The 21,475-nt window shown below is 32.4% G+C and overlaps 1 protein-coding gene across 6 annotated transcripts; it reads right to left on the minus strand.

The window, feature by feature from the left end:
- Positions 1-245: 245 nt before the first annotated feature.
- LOC108917457 (anoctamin-5) lies at positions 246-20,596 on the minus strand. 6 transcript variants are annotated; one of them, XM_018724062.1, is made up of 9 exons: positions 20,546-20,596; positions 15,052-15,301; positions 6,996-7,232; positions 4,924-5,069; positions 4,706-4,865; positions 3,569-4,555; positions 3,164-3,419; positions 2,463-3,110; positions 246-920 (listed from the first exon to the last, which is right to left on the minus strand). In XM_018724062.1, exons 2-9 carry the CDS (start codon positions 15,286-15,288, stop codon positions 796-798), a joined length of 2,796 nt encoding a protein of 931 aa, XP_018579578.1. In that variant the 5' UTR covers positions 15,289-15,301; positions 20,546-20,596; the 3' UTR covers positions 246-795. The 6 variants fall into 6 exon arrangements, with proteins under 6 accessions (XP_018579578.1, XP_018579575.1, XP_018579574.1 ...); XM_018724059.1 differs by lacking the exon at positions 20,546-20,596 and adding an exon at positions 19,408-19,537; XM_018724058.1 differs by lacking the exon at positions 20,546-20,596 and adding an exon at positions 19,254-19,537.
- Between the last annotated feature and the right edge of the window lie 879 nt (positions 20,597-21,475).

Genomic DNA, 21,475 nt, shown 5'->3' on the forward strand with positions numbered 1-21,475 from the left:
TGTTGAACAACTTGTTGAAGCCCGACCAGATTGTTTTAGATCACTAATTGATCCAGTTTCTCTGAATTTTTCAATTAATCTCTCAGTTGATGAACACGTATAAGAACTACCCTTATTTTTTATGTAGATACTATTTGACCTAAAAATAGCAGGAGACCATCATGTATACAAAAACTTACCTTCATGGTTTCAAAGTTGAATCAGGAAAACATTTTCAAAAGTACAACTCGTTTAAATGAAACAACTTTTAAATAAAAAAATGTATTAAAAGCATTGTTAAAATATAAAATAAATAATTTCAGGTAACAACACAATATCCTTACACCAAACTATATACAGGGTTGACAAGCATGTTTTACAATAAAGCCTGCAACTGATTTAGATAAATGCAACTGTAGATTCATTTACAGTTAGAAAATCCCATTGGATAATAACCTTTTTAATCTAAATTGAAAATAATGAGTACATATACCTTTTCGAGTGATGTAAAACCTTACGTATAAAAATAAATTAACTATGTAATAAAATACTTATAAATAAATATTGGTCAGTTGAGTTAAAATAAATGTCTAACGTATAACGAATAAAAATCTATACACAAATTATATTTCAAATATTCAAACGAGTTATTCGTCATGGTAGTAACATATTAATTTCGTCAACATTTAATAGTAAACAGCCTAATTTTCTCACTCAAGTAATCAACTTTAAGGCAAGAAAAAGGCCACAATTCTGTTAACAATTTCTAAATTTTTTAAATATTTACAAAATTTTAACTATTAATGTTAACAAATACTACGTATCCCCAGAATCGTAGTAGATAGTACCACGATTTTTCAAGTGTTGATCATCTGGGCTAATATCGCCATTTGCATCGTGATATACGCTTCTCTCCGAGATTAGGGAATCTCGTTTTCTGGCTGGAAGATATGTTTTGCTAAGATTATTAAAGTTTTAACTAAATTGACATAATATAATACTAAGAAATGAGCTTTCTTTAGGTGAATCCTTCATAAATTACAGCAACAATACTCATCGTTGTAGAACCGATGGTAGAAATGAACAAAGGTCTACTATTAGTTTTCATAGACTTTATACAAACCTATTTTCATCATGTAGTGAGAGCAACAATCTACGAAAATAAATAATAGAATAAGTTGGAACTGTTTACAAAACAAAAATTGCCAGATCTGGAATGCGTAAAGGACATTTATTAGAAAACGTTGGAAATATGATGGATATGTTAATCAGTCTCATACTAATATCACAAAAAGTTGGTCACACGCTAAACGAGGACAAAAATAAGAACAAGGATTAGAGCAAGCTAAAAACTTCAAAGTATCAAACAAATGAAAATTCAAAATTTTGCTATATGGGAAGTGTAATAAACGTAATAGGAGGAATTGAAGAAATGATCCAACATATACTAAACAAAGCAAGGCAAGCATATGCAATGCCTACGAACATCGAGATTCACAGAAATAAATACAACAATAAAGATATTTAATAATATAGACTCAGTTCTTTTATATGGTCGTGAAATGTGGGCGATATAAAAATACATACATTAAAGTAAGCTATACAGGGTGTTAATGAACTTATGTCTAAAATTAAAGGGGTGAAAAACGAGCAAAAACTGAGTTAACTAATGTCACTAACTTGTAAAGGAAGTTTAAGCTCACAGAGAAAAAAGCTAATTAAAAATGTGTTTAAAACTGTTTTGGAACTGCTGAAATACATGTATTTTATCGCGAAGAGTACTTACACTTACAAAAAATTCTGCAACACTTTTTACGAGTTTGTACGTTTCTTATGAAGCCGGACTGTATTCGAGAGTCAGTTTGTAAAACATTGTTGTAGTGATTGCTGTGCTGTTTTTCGAGAGTACATTTAATACGGATGTTCATGACATCGACCAACTGCGACATCGTATTGCCGAAGTTTATAATACGATTCGAGAGGACGTGGCAATGTTGCAACGCGTGCGAGCGAATTGGATACATCGCGCTGAAGCTTGTGTGGAAGCAAATGGTGAGTCGTCGAACATTTTCTATGAAAATCAACAGTTCTCAAAAGGTGGCTCCTTGCAATGTTGAGGTAAGTCAAATCTTAAAATTGCATTTTAATCAACACAAACAAATTCGTGTATTGACTTCATTTTGACATAACGGACATGTGGCAAAAATATTTGGCATAAGTTCATTAACATTCTGTATATGATATTACCAGAGATGTTCGTCATAAATGGACAAACATAACAGGACAAAAGAAGTAGAGGAAAGAGGAAAGTCCATACTTAACTGGAAAAGACTCTTGTCAACAAGAAATAGAAAAAAGAGGGAAATCATGGACAAATAGTCAACCATAAAAAAATAACATAAGCCCTTCCTGGAAGCCCTGTACTCCGGAAGAATCAATATACTAATGTATAGCCGACCATACAGTTAAATTTTTCAACTTACCATTTTTATTTCTCTCCCTGGCTCTCTCCGATTCGAATTTGATGATGGTCTCCTGCGTCCTGTACGCTTCCCTCTTGATCCTGTCGTTAAGCTTCCGACTGACGTCCGGAATGGTCCATTCGACGGCAGTCATGACGAAGCCGACCAAATTCTGATAAACAACTATAAATGCTAGCCTTGCCGCCAAGATGTGCCAGTAAATCAAAGGCCTCTTGTACTTCAAGGCAGGGTCAGGATAATCGTACGGATTTCGGTACTCGGCATATCTACAAACCGATACGTTGAAAGCCGACACTTCGGGTGCCGTATACGGAGGAAAGTCCGAGACATTAAATTTGGCTAAGGAGTGTTCCAAGAAGCCTTCGTCGGTGTGGTCCTTGGACACCTTCATGGTGTAGACGAGGCGAGGTATGAAATGGGAGGAAAACGCAATTATGAATGCATTGGACACGACGGCTATTCTTCCAACTATGGCCAAGATTCTGTACCACACTCCGATGTTTTTTACCCTTTTGGGAATTGGCCTCCTGTAATATTTGATGAACTTCTTCGCGTCTAAACGCATTTCCAACACGTTATTTATCAAGGCAAATAGAGGCGCTAATGGAAACGCCGTTACAAAGATCGTGACGAAGCCATATTGTAGAACTGAAAAGAAATTGAAAATGGGAGAATTTTTTTAATTTGTTTTTTTTACATACCCATTTCTAAATATTCAGAGAATAGGCTGCGTGACTGAAATTCCGAAAGTTTGTAATCTTCCGTCCATTGGTTGCAACTAATTAGTATTTCTTCCTGACTTTCCACTTTCTCGAGACCAGTGGTAACTTTAAACGTTTGATACATCTTCATCAGAAGAGGGATAACCATTTCCATAATAGTGTTCAAAGCCTGGTTACCGATCATTATAATTGCCAGTTGAATCGTAAGTTCCATTAGACAACCACCAGGATTACACTAAAACGAACGGTTTCATTATACCTCTTTATACGGTACGGCAATATTCAACAGCTGTCCTGTTATTCAAGGTACAAAAAATGTTCAAATAAAAGTCGGATAAAGAGAGAAAGAGTCACAAATAGTTCTATATCTAATTAGTTACTTACCTCTTCCTGGCGATACCCAAAGATTTTGTTATACTTGGCAGGGTAACCCACGAACTTCCCTTTGAAGAAGGCAATATAAAATATGGAAGAGTAATAATTCACAAACTGGAACATATATATCTTCAAAGCTAAACTATCGTCGAATTGGGTCTGTGTCCTTTGCAGCTCCATTTCAGTCAACCACTCCGCCAACCTATCATAAATAAGGTTCAATATGACGATACAAACCAAATTGATCAATCCAGCAGTTATCGGTACGACATAAATCCTGTAACTCGTTTGGTCCTTATAGAAAATATCTGAGGTTAGGCAAGACATCCTGTAAATGACAACCCCTACCACTACTCCTAGCGCAACTATGGTCCAGACGAAAGCTATCGTGAAGCTTAGTATAATAGAAGGCAGTTTGACCCTCCAAAACGGCACAACTGGTTCTTGCAGCTGAGTGATGACATTAAGCTTCTTCTTCTTGGCATTGGCAAGTCGCAGCAAGTATTCTGGTCGAGGAGGTTCGGCTTGTAAATCGAACCCTGTGAGACCCCACCGGTGCGCTATTTCCGCGCTGTACCTCTTCCACAGCTCCAGGTACAACGTGGCCCAAAACGACATGAAAACGGCGAAAAATATTGTTGCGGGGTTATCGATGAAGTGCTGTATCTTGGAGTACAAGCAGCTTTCGCCGATTTTCCAGTAATCACAGTGTATATCACATCTCGGACACATGATGATGTCTTTGGTGCATATGTCTCTAATCAAAGGGTCTGTCTTGACGGTGGCTATACCGTATATTAGGCAGAGGAGGCCGACTATGGCGGCCGGTATCAACATGTGGGTGTAGAAGCCCAGCCAGCTGAAGTACAGGGCAAATTTGACACCGAAGTAGTCTTTTATTTCGTCTATAGGCTGGAATTTTATGCATTTTGATACGGAGGCCCATTCGTCTAGCAACAGTTTCCTCTTGGAGCCAGAGTTTTCCCTCAAGTCGCCCTAAAAAAGTAAATATATACAGCGTGAATTTTCAACGTGTACCTACATAAATGTATTTGAATCCCATTATCTAACATTGAACTGGTAGCACAATTTTATAAAAGGAAATACATAAATATTATAAGTAATAATTTATACAACTGTACTTACATCATGTAGCGGATACGCTGCTTTGTAAACGCCTTCAGCTATCAACCTCTTGATACCCTTATCTTGGTCTTCCGGTCCAAACTTTTCCCTCTCTAAAATATACGAAGTCACAGTTGTTCGAACAGAGGTATTAAAAAAGTTTGGAGCGTCTATATCAAATCTGAAAATAACACGTCAATTTATATACATCATTTCTATTGTGACTACGTGCTACTTACAAGTAGTCTTTGTCTCTGTTAAATTCTGCGGTCAGCTGATATTTCATAGGTGGGAACAGTTTTGGGTCTAATGAAACTTTAAAGCAGGCTAACACCTTATTGGCAGTGGACACTATAATATTGTCTTTGGGGATATCGGCATCGTCCTAAAAGTCAGTTCTTTCAAATAATTCACGAAAAATCATTCATTTGTATACAATTATGTACGAGTAGCTTGTAAAAATAATTTGCAAATATATTGAAGATACAGATTCGGTTCCAATTCAATGTCAATTTTGGAGATCTTTAGTGACTCTTATTATTCCAACAGATCCAATTTTAGAACACTCTAAAATTTTGACGTTTGGTTTTATATTATATATTTTAAATTCCATACAGACATTTAAAAAAGTAGTAGCCCTTCGTCTAATCGTGCTAGACTAACTTGATATATTTTTTTTCACTGCATATTTTTAATTCAAAGAAATCATAGGCTTTGCAGATGATGATAACATTCAAAGACAGAGTGGAGAAAAGTGTTTTTACACAATAAAAATTTGTTTTCTTTTGTTAGGGAAATAAAACAAATGTCATTACTAACGTTAAATCAAAATTTACATTTGTCTGTGTTGTTATACTTTTTTATTATTTTCATTTAAGTTTAATGTTGCAAAAATATGCCGAAAACGTTTTGAAACATGGAATGTACTTTCATTATGTTTACCGGTTCTGTGACGGTAATTCAAATGCGTCAGTTGCAGGTGCTTCACCAGTAAAATAATTCCAAATGCACAGGTATTTGTAGATACATATACAGGGTCATTCACATAACAATCCACCCGCCTTATCTTTCTCGCCTTTCTATCTAACAAAATATGGTAAAGACCAAAGTTTGAGACAATTTTCATGCGATCTCAAGAAAATTCGTCTTTTTCTTGCACCCTTTTTTGTATTTGCTTTGATAGTGTGGTTCATTTTATTTTCTGACCTTCCACAATGGATAAAGTTGTCATGAAACTAGTGGAAATTTCTGCTTTTCTGTTTAAATATTTTGTTAAGAAAAAATTGTTAAATTATCTTGTTCCAGAAAAAGGACATCTTTTAAATAAGTTTTCATATGATGGAATAATTTTGTGATCCGGAAGAAGTCCTAGTTTGACCTCCATAGAGGGTTGTGAAGGGTAAAGCAAACAAAGAACGATCTAATAATTTATATAACCTAACCAAAAAATATTAATCGAAGTTAATAATATCAATGGGGTGGACAATAGGGCATTATCAAGCATTTCTTATAAGATATTTTTTGTTAATAGAGAAATTAAGGACTTGTTTAGTTTTAACTGCGGTAAAAATACCCACGCACTGGATTCATGGCAATCTTGACTATGTAAGTAAATAAAATAAAATATTGTGCAAGTTTATCAAAGCAAATGTAATCATGTAATCAGAAAACAGATAGGAATTCAAAAAATTACATATGTAGCGTGTTATGTTTAAAAAAAACGAAAGTTTGGTTTATATCTCCCAAAATACAACATTCAATCGTTACTTGAGATAGGTATAAAGAAAATTTCCTAAAACTTTCGTTGGAAAGCAATAAAGATAAGGAGGGCAGAATGAATTTGAAAATTTAACAGTAACGAAATCTGTGCAAATCCACCATCAAACAATTTATTTTTACACGGAATGTGTACTCAAAAATCACGTAATCCTAAATTGTAATCACATGAATTGTAAACAATGTACAGATTTATCTTGACATTAATAATCATGATGTAATTGTTACTGGATAGCGATAAAATCGTAGTTGTTGGTACTTAATCCACATTACCAGATCTGAACTAAGATTTCCTAAGAACTTTTTGAATGTGTAAATGTAAATACCAGCAAAACTAATATTTAAGGTATAAATAAACGCTAGACGTCTGCACATCGTCCAAATGAAATTGTAAACGCTAGATATATCTAGCTAATCTTCGTAATTTTTAAATATGAGTAAGCATGAGCCACGAACATGCAATTTTGAATACAGATAATAGCATTCAACCTGATTTCGTTTGTTAGAATAGTTAGAGACATTTTAAATGACTTACGTCTTTAATAGGCAACCTCAGCTTGAGTATTTCGGCATATCGGCATAAGACCTCACGCGGCACGTGGATTTTGACAAAATGTATCCTCTGGTTTTCCTCCCTTTCCAGAATAAGCCCCGTGTTCTCTAGGTTCGTTTCGAAGATTCTCCTGTTTTCTTCATCTTCGTGTTTACCCTTTTCGTCGTAAGCCAACACGAAATCAACGGTCAAGTCACTATTGGCGAAACTTCTCCACCTCTGCAAAAATTATTTGTTCTGTTCTACGTATGTTACTTAAATTATATTTCGTTTATTACCATTCTAAAGCAAATATTATTGTGGCATGTAGCTGGTTCAGTATGAATGTTTATCATTCGAAAGTCATTATCTTTAATGGGTAAGTTTAGATAACATTGATTTTTGTTATTTTAAGTTTTATGAAGTTCCAAGTTGATAAAGAAATCTTATTATGAGTAGATATAAGGAAATTGTTTAAGTATGCGAGGTGTGCTAGCATTTCCACTTACGTCTCCTTAGAAATTAGTCATAGGCGGAGGACAGTGAAGGAATCAAGTATTAAAAAGCGAATATGAAAAATAAATTGTCCAAAATTGAATTGAATTTACCATCCTCCGTCTATAATTTCTACCGAGTTTTTAAGGAAACATTTTTAAGTGGGACACTCTATACAGGGTGAATCTTAAGAGAGTACATGTATTTTAAACAGATATATACTTTTCTGAGACTGTAACTAATAGTTTGTTTGTGAAATTATTAGAAACAAAAAAGTTAAATTTAAAACACACATGACTTTTCAATAGAAAATTTGTTGACTCCAGTTAGGTGCAACATAATTTGTCTGTCTTGAACGGGAGACCACAGAGTTGTTAACTCTGCAAGCATAAGTAATTACCTTCCATGTGGATAGAGATATCTGTAATTTTCCCTGGACTTTTTACATCGTAGTAAAAATATATATACATAAGATTCACTATGTATACAGAGTGTACAGAATAATAGTAAAAGAGATTAATACAAATTAAGACCTACCTCCATTCAGGATGAATGTATAGTATTAGTAATAAGCGTTATTCAGTTGTACAATTATATATTTTTTTTCAATCAAGATGGTTTTCCTACATATTTTATGTCAAACAACAAATTATTAAATACTTAGAAGGAAACACTGCAGCGTAGCTCACTGATACACTCGTTGAACAATCTTATTATCATCAAGGAGACATAAAAAGTTAAATATCTATTTACACAATACATGCACGAAATATTGTTAAATTTACAGTCCTGTCCGTGCTGGGAAAGATTTATAGAAAGGAAAACCTACGAGTTTTTACGCAAGTGTATCTTAACCAACGGAAAATATTGAATATATATAACCTAACGCTTGTCACTGTTGGCAGCATACCAGAATGTTCCGTTAATTAAAATCTAAAATAAATAGTCCTTAAAATGCTGATACATGAAAGGAAGTTGATAAACCGGAATATTTAATACTTACTAATTGTAAGATGAAGATTAGGAATGAACATGTACATTATAGGGTGTTCCAAAATTATCGCAAGATTTGAATTTGGCGCCATTTGTGTGGAAAGCGTTGCCAACGAAAAAAAAGACAGCGTGACAGCAGACAGTTCAGCGTTATTAAAAATGGAGTGCCATTAATTGAAAAATTCAGGGAAACTGAATCAATGAGTGATTTTAAACACTTTGGCCGTCCTTCAACAGAAAACATCGAAGCAATTCGTGAAACTGTCACTGAGGAACATTAATTCGGCACCGTGGTCAAATTTCGAGAAGCTCCTACAGCGTATTCTCAAGAAATATTTGCATTTTCATGTTTACAAAGTTCAATTAACTCAAGAACTGAAGTCTACTAACCACGCAGAGCGAAAAGAGTTCGTTGAATGGATTATGGAACAAGTGGATGCTGATTTTTCAAACAAAATCATCTTTAGCGAGCCCGAGAAACAATTCAATTACTACACGAGTCATTTCTTGTTCGTGTAATTTCCCGTTTTGGTGGTCAGTATTGGCCGCCCATTTTGGGTTTTTTGAAATTTAGGAACCCTATACTGTAGACTTTATAAATCAATAAAAAATTTACAATTTTTAATTGAAAAGCTGTGTTTCCTATCAAAATTACTTCTTGCGTGAATTTTGGGACACCTTTTATACGTTAATTCAATACTTTGTAAAACAGAATTGTCCTTGGTGTTCAATAATGCTGTAGGTATAAGACTATATCGGAAAAGTTAAAATAAAAAAAAATATTGCTCTTGTGTAATTAGAGTTAAAAATTCAAACTATTAAAACAAACGTCAATAAGCACAAATTGTACTTTTTTGCCAAAGTAATACATGCTGTTTTGTTACGTAAATAGTTACAAATGATCGTAAAGGTCAAGTTACCTTTACATAGTAAATGAATGTTCCAAAGTAACAATTTGTTAGTGCGATTAACTAAAAACATTCACATTATTATAATGTGAGAGCATCAGGTGACAATGACATTTCTAAATGTGCAAGGTTCATTCCAAGAACCTTGGAGCAAAGTACAAAAGTGTATCTCACTTCGTATATTTAGTTTTAAATTATCATTTTTCTCTACTTAATGTACCTACATATCATTTAATTATTCATAGTGTTAAGGTTTAAAGTAGAACTAATATTAACTGGACTTTAACCGATCTTTACATCATATCTATAGATATACGTGAACCAATACACTAATCTACAAGACGGCAAAAAAAATACTGAAAACAAGGAAAATCGAGGAAAACTTTGAAATATGTGAATTTGTATTCTTCTTAATTTTAATGTAGATGTGGTTATTTTGTTTCGCTTACTTTTTTGAATAATAATTTCACAGTACCTAGTTCATAAAGTGAAATCAGTCACTGTACTGACGAATTTAAAAAGCAAATTATGGAAAATATACTCTTCAGTACCATTTAACAAAAAAGAATGTTACCTTCAAGCACGGATTAGGAAATATTTTTAGTAGGGTGGTCCAAAAATAAAAACGAATATTTTTTTTCGTGTCTCTTGTGAAAATATGTCAGTTTATCATGTTTTAAGAGCCCCCTCAAAAAATCAGCTTAAAAAAAATTTTTTTAGAGGTCGCTCAAGAGTAAAAAATTTTCAAAATCGTCAAAAATTGAATTTTTTTTTTATTATTTTGTCATTTTCTAGGTTGAAAAAGATCACGATTCTGAAAATTTCAAATGGATATTTTAATTTCTAAAGGTCACTCATAATTATTTTAACTTTAGTAGTAGTATACCTAAAATGTTTTCGAGCGACCTCTAAAAATAAATATCAACGAAATAATAATTTTTTTTTTAATTTGATGAACAAAATAATAGAAATAAATCACGAGACACTTAAAAAATTTCTCGAGGCAACATTTACTACCGCACTGTGAGTATCAAATATTTATAATTTTTTAATTTTTTAAAATTTAAGTGTCTCGTGATTTATTTCTATTCATCAAATTCAATAAAAAAAATATTATTAGTTCGTTGGTATTTAATTTTAGAGATCGCTCGAAAACATAGGTGCACTACTTTGAAAGTTAAAATAATTATGAGTGACCTTTAGAAATTAAAATATCGATTTGAAATTTTCAGAATAGAGATTTTTTTCAACCTAGAAAATGATAAAATAACGAGAAAAAAATTAAAAAAAAAATAATTTTTGACGATTTTGGGGTTTGAAACTTAAATATTTTTAATAATGCCTGAATATCGCGGTATTTAACGTCATGACAAAGAAACCATTTTTTTGGCACTTATTTCCAAAGTACATAGGGTCGAAAATCGATTTAGTAAAATATTGAGAAATTCTGCATGACGATGTGCACTATGGGCAACCTTTTTCGGTTGTTAAGTTTTTTTATAAATATCTGTTTGCAATGTACATTATAAACAAACTTCACAGTAGTAACAGATTTCTATTTTAGCTTGTTAGATAAGTTCTCAGTGGTGTACACAGACCCCAAAAATTGGGGGCGGATTATATTACACGAATTGAAATGTTTTTAAATTTCGCAATCTAAAGACCCTGACCCCCCTGTTCCTACACCACTGTTGCCTGTTGAACCAAGAAAGAAAACGTAATGACGTCTTTATCGATGACACTATGTAGATTAATGGGAATATGATGCCGATCAAAGTTAAACAACACATTCTATTACGAAATTAAATTTGAAAATTTAATTACTCGAACACATCTTGCACTGGGTACAAAATTGTTTATTTTGCTTGTTATACGTTGGTTTGCGTCTATAAATAGTACTTTGTCATTCAATATATTCAGAAGTCATGAACAAAATTACTAATGTAAATATTTCTGATTAGAAAAGTTTTCTGTTGACAAGCGCCATTTTAAATAGCAGTAATACTACTGCATTATAAAAACAGATATCTGAAAGGTTTTTATGCGTAATTTTCGGTGAATTTATAGCAGTCTTTTGTAGAGGATTTTAGAAAATCCAAAAAACAAAGCATATTTTTACCTCTTACGTTTATCATTACGTTTCCTAAACTTTGAATATACAGAAAATCAATCGCGTACGGTAAATCGCAAAAAAGTATCCTAGTGATGTCTGAGTTTAAAATGTTCAGCTCCTTTCGTTTTCACTTAAAAAAAAATAATAAAAAACAAATATCAACGTTTTCACTTCTTCGTTGATAACAAAATGAAATTTGACAGACCTTGTTTTTTTTTAAGTACGACTCAAAAATCGATTATCCATTCTGTCGAAACTTACAATTAGTAACAACAAAATAGATGATGATATAATAATTTAAATATCGACCTCTGATGACCAACTGGCCTTATATGATAACCTTGAAGTACTAGACACAAATAGAGAGAAAAAATAATACCCAAAAGTAGTATGAACGTTTGAATTTCAATGTTTATAAGCAATTTATGAAGTTAACTTATATAAGAATATTCAAAGGTAAGTATTTGGACAATTGAGAACATTGTTGATGTCAGTTTTTCTCTACAACAAATAAAAAAAAATACAAAAAAAAACTCCTACATCGGACAGGTTGTTCCTTGTTTTAAGACGATAACTTCAACAGGTGACAGAACAAATTATTTTAAGCAAGTTTCATGACGTAAATAGTAGTTCACGTTTTTCTAAAATATTTCACAGGATGTTTAACACAGACTGGTGAATCTTAGGTCACTAGTAGAAGTAAATACCCGCTAAGTTGACCTCCAAATTATGCCAACCAGTGCCGGAGATACAAGGAGTCAGTACCACTAGAATTTCGACGACAATGAACATTCACAAATTCAATTAATGCTTTTTATTACTAATGGAATTTCTAATAAAAACGATTTTTTACATTTCAATCGAATTACGAGCCGTTTTAGAATTATGATTTTCTGATTCTGTTATATTGTAATGTAGCTAATGCAGCTCTAGAAAATTACTACGCCAATGATTTTAAAACTTTTATACGTTAAGTAAGTTATCTTTCTTATAAACTCTGAGGCACTCAGTGGTACAGTTTTGACATGTTTGTAAGTCAACATTGCGGATTTTTACTCTCATTTAAAGTTCCACAGAAAGATTTTGATCTAGGCAGGCGCGCATTTATTTTCCTGTCATGGGGCGGTAATCCAAAAGTTTGGGAACCTCTGCATCATAGTAACTACTAATTACTGCTACCCATATGAATAAGCTGAAAATTTGCACCAAAAATAGACTAACAATTATATATCCAACTGGCCATGCACATCATGCTGCTCTCTAGATGCAATTCCACATAAGTATTTTTATATTTTCAGTAAATTTCTTAGCTTTGAAAAAAAAATTTAATACGAACAAAAAAGGAAACAGTATAATTTACCGACATATTTTTTCTGACCAGATAATTATCATTTTATTGTTTTCATTCCTCATTAAGCAGCCATGCGCACACCAAATAAAAATTAAAATGCTAAAACCCAATGAAAACTTCAAGTATTATTCCCACAAATCACAAACTATCACTTGTGTTCTCATTTTTTATTTGTTTAAGTTCTTTTATTAATTGGGTTTTTGCCACTTCTGAAAAATTTGAGGGATACGTTAAACTAAAACAGTCAAATAGATGTTGGTTTAAGACATATTTTTGTATTTCCAGAACAAAAAGAGTACCTAAACATTGAAAAATATTATCTTAAACATATTTTTCAAACACGGCAAATTCCGGACTATTAAATAGAGGTGATGTTGCAACAAACTTTCTTCTCAACAAAAGATAAAAACACGAGTAACATTTTTGTCTGAAACCATTCCAAGGATTCTATACTGAATCCTTCAGAGATTAAAAGTGAAACATAGTTTTTGACATACTTTGACACTGAAAAGCATCTTCATTTACAGATTTGCATATATATTTTTCAATAGAAACTTCTCTGTCTCTCCCGATTGAAAGTCCAAAAGCCTTGACAAGCAGTGGAGCATAGGTGAAAATCAGTGTAATGTTTTACACAAATTAAGCTTATTTGAATGAGAAATAATCAGATCAGCTAAAATAATGGGATTTTATTTATGGTCCGCTAGTGACAAACTCAGAAAAAACCTCAGACCCAGTTTATCTGAAGTCATTAGTTGGTTTTTGTTCAAAATTTACATGAAGGTAGTTACCTTCAAGAATCTGCACTCTAACAAGTTTGAACCCTACGTTAATTAAGTACGTCGATAAACTGTAATGGACGATTCTTAAAGCGATTTTAAAGCAGAAAGGTTATAAAAACATGTGTCCACAAATCTATAGTTTTTGAGATACATGGCATTCAAATCTAAAAAAATCATATGTCTGCAGAATGACGAAAATCTGCCTAATAACCGACAAGATTTTTAACCCAACAACATGAATATAGTTTCCCAATGGATTTTGATGAGCTGGATTCGAAACCGAGGTCCAAATTTCTCAATTAATTCTGATTTTGGAGATATCCTAACCGCGTTTTTTTGACATATTTGAGGTTATGTTACATGGAAAGGTAAATTTTTTGCTAAAACCATTAGTGGCGCCTTAATGTACTGTATTTAAAAACGTTTGACTTATTTTTCGATTCAGATTCATGTTCAGCGACGCCAAATACATGTGAGATCCCTACTTCCGAGTGCCGATGAATTTAGGTTTGTGGTGCTGTGTTCTCAGTGTATTAAAAAATCGAGAAGTCAAACTACTAAATGTCAACTTGCGTTTTCTCAAAGACGAAATTGATATTGGGATAAGTATAGTACTTTAAGACCCCATTAATGGTATTAACAAAAAAATTACCTATCTATGTAACATAACCTCAAATGTCAAAAATCGCGATTTTGGTACTTTTAGGTTAGGATGTCCCGAAAACCAGAGCCAATTGAGAAATTTGGACCTCGGATTCAATTCAGCGTACCAAAATCCTTTGGTAAAGTACCTATATTCTGGTTTCTGAGTTAAACAGTCGGTGACATTTTGTCGGCCTGTGTAATTTATCTAATTAATACTAAAAATCCACTGAATTCGGATATAAATACGTTTTCAGTGGGGGAGATGCAGTGAGTTATTTTTACTGTAAACTCCGGAAATTTGACGCAACTGAAAATTTTGAGACACCAGAAGTTACATGTAATGAACGGATTTTCAAAATATCCAGTGGTTTCGAATTTCTGGGGGTTCCAGTCAGACCGACTCCGGTATCACTGGATTTTTACCTTTAATTAGATAGTTATTGTCATAATTCTGCATCAAACGTCTTCAGAGATGATTTTAAAAAGGTGAGTTTACTTTTAACAACCAGTGCACCTCAGTTTATAACTAAATCTTACTCGTTTTTTTTTTTTCGTTTGTCTCGACAAGAGATGTCAATCCTGAAAGTTCGTCGCAACGTCAAAGTAGTATTGCAGTAGTTTTGTAAATTAAGATAAAATATAGAGTAAGAAACCTAGATCGAAAAGTAGAAACCCCACCACCGAAACCGGTGTTGAAACGTTAAGACCATTAGAAATAATAAAGTTAGCAGAGCCCATGCAGATGTGCCAAAACCAAAAAAAGACAATATACCCTATTTCTCCACTGCGCATAGGTCTTAACATCTCTATTTTTATTTCTAGACACCTTATTATGGGAATTGCTCTCCCCGTTGCGGTCCAACGCGGTCAATTCCATGCCTTCTAGATCTACGGCCGAGTGGTAGATGGTGTTCCTCGACAGGCTGAGATAAGCCTTGTTGTTAAATTTCTTTTTACTGGGAGCTGAGGTGACCGAGATCGTATCGAAGAAGTCATCGTCGTCGTCCATGGTATGCTAACGTCTGAAAATAAGTATTAAAAACGATTACGTCATTCGCGCTTATAAAAATGTAAATATAGGGACAGTTTCAAGGTGAATGTTGTAAAATTGGTTTACGAGGGCAGATCAAAATGATGTAAAGAAACAGTGCAGTTTCATTATACTAGAATCTAGATAATCGAACGTAGAATACTATAAAAAATAGAACTACCAATACCAGGAATCAAAAAAGTTATTAGTGCCTATATAAAATGTACGTTGAGTAAATTGAATATTACAAAACATAAAGATAAACAAGCCGTGTTTTGTATAATAAATTTCTAAAATGATCTTCGATCACATGTCACGTGAGCTGTAATTCTGTTTGGAACAGTAATTTTATTTCCTTCAAGTTGGCAATTATTAGAGCAATAAGATCAAGATTATAATAAAACACAACATTTTGTTTCATCGACCGACTGGTGTAATTTTTCACGAGATTCTATTCAACTGATCAGCGATGACATTATCTCGCCAATATTTAGTGATTTTTCGTTACCAGTACCAGCCCTGCTATGTTGGTTGCCTAAGTTCGGCGGTCACGTGACTTGTAAACGTTTATGAAGGGGCTTTGTATTACATTTTATAAGCGGGTATTGGAGTACTAAAAATAACTATACCAAATCTAGTACGATTGTACTAGATTGTACTAACCATTAGTTAAGTGGAAAAAATACAAATTTAAGTATGCGAAATTGCTTATACGATTTGCATTAACTTTCCTTATAGAATTACACATTTTTTTATGCACTCCTGTATGTATATTTATGCATGTTATGTAACCTCGTTATTTTCTATAAAAACTAATATTTATTGTAAATATTCTAGTTATTGACGAATAGGCTAGTTACAACGAAAAATTGAAAACGGACTATTACAACCTAAACTATTACTGTAGCGTCTAAAATAATAATTCTAAGAAACACTATTATTTAAATAATCTAAACATTTAAATCAGCATGTTTTTTATAGTGCAAGGTTATTCATTGCTATATAAAGTTTTGTATATTATATACATAATTGCTAATTAAAATAATAACAATAAAAAGTAATTGATTTATTTATAGTGTTATTACAGCTATCCAAATTAGTATGTATAAGGAATATTATTTGTTCGTCATACACGTTTTGGCAAAAATAGTACCTATTAAGAACTAATATCAGTTCAGAGGAACTCTAAATTGCTATTAGCTGCTGATAGCTACTATTTTTGCCAAATCGAAAGGCCCTCATATGTCTCGAAAAATTAAGTCATTACCTCGTGTTGAAACTCCTCAAATAAAACAAAATAGAAAATATGTATTTTACGGCGTATTATAACTTCAAGAAAAGTTCGAATGAAAAGCTATAGTAACTGCAAAAAGTAAAACATATATAAGCATTTATATTTATAGTCACAGTTAAAACAGTCCTACTCTTTAAAATGAGAAGAAAAGAGTACCTACTGATCAACCATTTAAATGAGTTTGCAGATACCAACATTCTATTCCTCTCATCTGCGTATCTACTGTTCTCCTATGCTTGCGAGTTGCTTCATATAGGTACCTTTGATAATTCTTGGAGGACACTGCCATACATTCTAAACCAATTTAGTAACCTTCATTATGAGTGTTGATAAGTTTTATAATAGTCTCCTTTTAGGTAGATAGGTATTAAATTTTTAACCATAAAGAATTTTTTACCTTTTCTTCATTTAACTTAATGAATGAAAAAAGTTATTTCTGCTCAAACATCAAATAATTTAAAACAATTAGAGTTATGTCTGACGTTGATAGTATTAATATTTAGCATTGTCGAAGTGCGATTTATGTGTTTTTATTTGCCCGCAGCTGATAAAATCATCATCATTCAAACGTATAGATATGCACCATCCACACGATACGGCATTTTTACGTTTTTTACTCCAGCAAATCTACACATGTTCGCATTCTAAACTGTTCAGTCGTCTTTTCAAATTCCAATTTTTAACCAAGGTGCAAATTATTCAAAACGATAAAAATTTATGAAGATCTTTTGTGTCTGAAAAACATCAACAATTCGCAAACTTTTTCTGCAGAATTACCTAGTCGATATTTCAAGAAGCCGTGAGGTGTAGTGTAATTCATAAGATCTTAAAACAAACAATATGGCAAGCCATTTGTTTTCATTTGCAATATTTGCTTAACTTTTATCATTAATACACAAATATTTGCCCATTTTAATTCTAAACTAGTCATACCGTAATATTTGGATTTACACTTTAGTATAGAATGTTTGAAGAAATTTTTGTCAGTACATACATATAGTTAAAAGCATAAAATTTATAATTTCCTGAAGTTGTCTAGAAGACAAAAAAAAATATATTTTTTAAATAACTTAATTTTACGTCATTTCAAAAGTAATTTATAGTTATAGTCCGTGCGATATTTGTTGAGATAGAATTCCGAGATGAGCCCTGCGTCCCGTTCTTGGACCCACTTCAACACCCAAGGTAGAAAGACATTGGCGGAAAATTTCAAGACACGCCCCTGCCGCAGTAAATTGTTACAGTAGTTCTATCTCATTAAATATTGTACGGACTATATATCTGCATAATTATGTTCATATCAGAAAGCTGTGGTAGCTTCATGTACACGGATGGGAAGAGATTGGGACACTCTATACCTCTCTCATACAAAATGTATGTATAAAAAAGTAACATACATAGTTTTAACTACATATTTATGTTCATGGAAAGGTCTGATACAAATTAAGTATTGTTTACCTGGAAATAATTACTTAATAAAATTGATTAACTTTAATTGCAGTTTTAAGTCCATTGTATTTGTAAATTAACATATGTAATTTGATACGCATGTAATCATGTTTATGCCACTTTGTTTAAATATAGTGTATCTACACAAGCAGTACAACTAATATATAGGTACGGATAAATATTCTGTTCATCATGAATACATTAATTAATTACAAAAAAAAGGAAGTTAAAATTTAAAAAGAAAAATATCCTGCAACGACTAATCAAAAAAATAAATGCGGTATAGTTAGCCAACATTTGAAAACGAAAAAGGTACTCACTTAAATAAAGCACTAAAAACAATACTAACGAAGCCGTACGCGGTGGTCGACCCCTCCTCTGATCAGCACAGCAATTTAAATCTGGTTTAAGTTCAATTCCGGTTTTTAGTTCCGCGCCTTACACCGGACGTAGTATTTTCCCACAAGCAATTTTGCCAGAGGCAGAAAAAATACACAACAAATTTTTAGATACACTTCATGAGCCGTCAATATTTAAGAACATTATTTAAAAAAGGAAGAGTACGTTGCGTGATTCCATCTAATTTCACCAAATGGAATGCAAAAGTAATTAACTAATTAATTTTATATTCAATAGAAATCGTTATAAGGATCTTATTTCACTTATCAGTCGAAATGGAACAGTAAAACTGTTCAAGTTAAAAATAATTCCTTACCGAATCTAAATGGAGAAATAAACTCACTACCGATTTTGTAACACAATTGTCATTAAAATTTATAAACAAGTAGGTACGTACTTATCAAACTTTATCAGTTTGGAGATATCCTACATGGCGCAAAATACTAACAGTACTGTTTTACACGTGTAACTATCAACACGAACAAGCATCTAATAAGAACCGCTAAAAAAGGCTACATACAACATATTGCGATATGCCATGCCATTATAGCATTTATAGCAGTAATCTTTATAAATACAAATTAAACAACCTGCACCTACGTAGATACTCATTAATTTTAAAGTATAGAAAGTATTTTTGTCGAAAAATATACCAAAAAAAATGACGGGCACATTTTGGTAATAGTATAAAGTTTATTTTATCTTAATATACCTATTGTTAGTTAAGTATTTTTGAATTAAACCAATACGGGTCAAGGTATAGCTGAACGAACCAAAGCAATTATACAAATTCGAAACCAACCATTGTAAGGTCCTGTGTCTCAAGTGCTGTGATGTGTTGCGGAGCGGAGTGCCGATCATGCATGAGTGAAATAGAGGTGCAAATGGTCACTACATGTTATCATCACTGTTTCCGCATCTTATCACAAAGCAAATGCACCTTCTGCTTGGCTTACCTAACCACACTTTACAAGCAAGCAAAACACCGCAAGAACTGAGCGCAAACGCATGATTTCTGTGTTTCCAATTTCCATCTCTTGACTGGCGTGACGTAATCCTCCATAGACGTACACTACAGGAGGACAGGGGGAAACGTAGTTAAACTAGGGCAAGGAAAAAACAATTGAAATTATGACCAATTCGTTAAATAGTTCACATTGGACAATTTAGAAATATTCTATAAAATTTATTCTAGTTTGCGACCAAAATAAGATCCAAAATGCAGACGTTTTGTCTATTACAAATTGGGTTAGCATTGCAAAATACAGAAATCTATTACGACTAAGTTTAAGTTTTTATAAGAATATTGACACCCATGGGGAAGAAATAATATTTGAGAAGAATTTAATTAAGGCATTAAGCAAATTTATATTCCACAACATTCTAAAATTGACTAAATATTCTCAGGAATTAAAATATACGATTATTCAGATATTAACGTCTGTTATATCAGGTGTCTCATTTCAATGAAAACAGCTTAATATCTCGGAAATTATTCGCCATATAAAGAAAAACGTTTTAAATATAAGTTAGCATTCATCAGAGTAAGAAAATATGGTATACTTTTTTTCTGAAAACTCATGGCACTTTAGGGGCAACTTTGGGGTTTTTTGTATATATATATCTGTATGTTCTATTCTGGAATATGATCACATTCACTATTTTAGACATGGTAAAATATTTATAATTTGTTCGTTTCCATATCGCGTATGTTAAAACTAACACTGAGAGAAGAATAAATATTATCGCTTTTCCCCAACAAGAAAAACGTAGACCAACCGTTGAAGGTTCCTTAATTTTGTTATCCTTTCAAAAAAATGTATCGCATACGTCTATGAGTTACGCTATATCCGGAAATTCTTTCATCGATGAGTCTGTATCTGTCGTTGCACAATGTTTATATTTTTATTTTTTGAGTAATCGCAAATTCGTTTGCTTCGCATATGTAAAATTCAATTTCTTGACTAAATGGAAAAAAATTGTTGCACGTGCCCTCGTTTTAACTTGGATTTAATCAAAATAACTTAATACTTAATGCAGTAACGAAAAATAGTGTACTTACTTTAAAAAATGATTTATGGCGGCTTATTATACCTTTGGCCTACAAAAATTTTCATCTCTTATTATCTTGGTCTTGGTAGCGTTTCACGTCACATCTTTTAACTATGCTTAACTGTTTTGCCTTGAATCTTGAACATATTGAAGTAATAGTGAATGTACAAGTTTTTTATAACAGTATATTTTTAGTTCACATTATTGTGTTGTAATTTAATTTGTATACGCCAGAATAATACATACAAAAAATTGTTGGAAATATTTTTTCCGCAACCTACAATTTTGAGATTGCACAACTATGTAGATAGATGCGTCCCTGTGGCAAATAGCAAACTTCGAATCGTGAGGAGGTTTTATTTTGGCGAATTCGGAAGATTTAGCAGAGAAAATCAGGGTTGATTACGCCACTGGCCAAAATTTTAGGGAAAAAAATTAATACCAAGACAATAATTCAATAATTAAGAGACCGCGATACTATTTTATTAAACAGTAAAATTTCGACCGCATTTGCTACTTTCGACAAATTTATCTATAAGTTCAGTCACATAGTTTATTATGAGCTCAAAATTAAAAAATCGTTTTTTCAAAAATTTAACAATTTACTTGATTTACGAGACCGTAATGAAATTTAACACAAACCTAACTAATTACTTACTAATTACAGCAAACTAATTACTATTATAGAAATATTTGCTTTTGTGTATAGTTCATATGTGCAAAGAAAAGTTCCTTTTTTAAGAAAATAATTTGTAACATTTTCAATAAAATAACTAATTTTCGTAAAAGAACATATCGACCAGCTTAAAATACAAGACCATAATGACTAAATAGTACCTATAGAGGCCATTATCATATAGTAAGTAAAAAACAAATAAGGATCAAATATTTTTTTAAATAGACGCTAAGAATGCACATATTGAGAACTTAAGCAGTATAAGTTCCTCAAAAGTGGCAAATCTTTAACATATT

This window comes from Anoplophora glabripennis, unplaced genomic scaffold, assembly GCF_000390285.2.
Source record: "Anoplophora glabripennis isolate ALB-LARVAE unplaced genomic scaffold, Agla_2.0 scaffold4, whole genome shotgun sequence".
NCBI lineage: Eukaryota > Metazoa > Arthropoda > Insecta > Coleoptera > Cerambycidae > Anoplophora > Anoplophora glabripennis.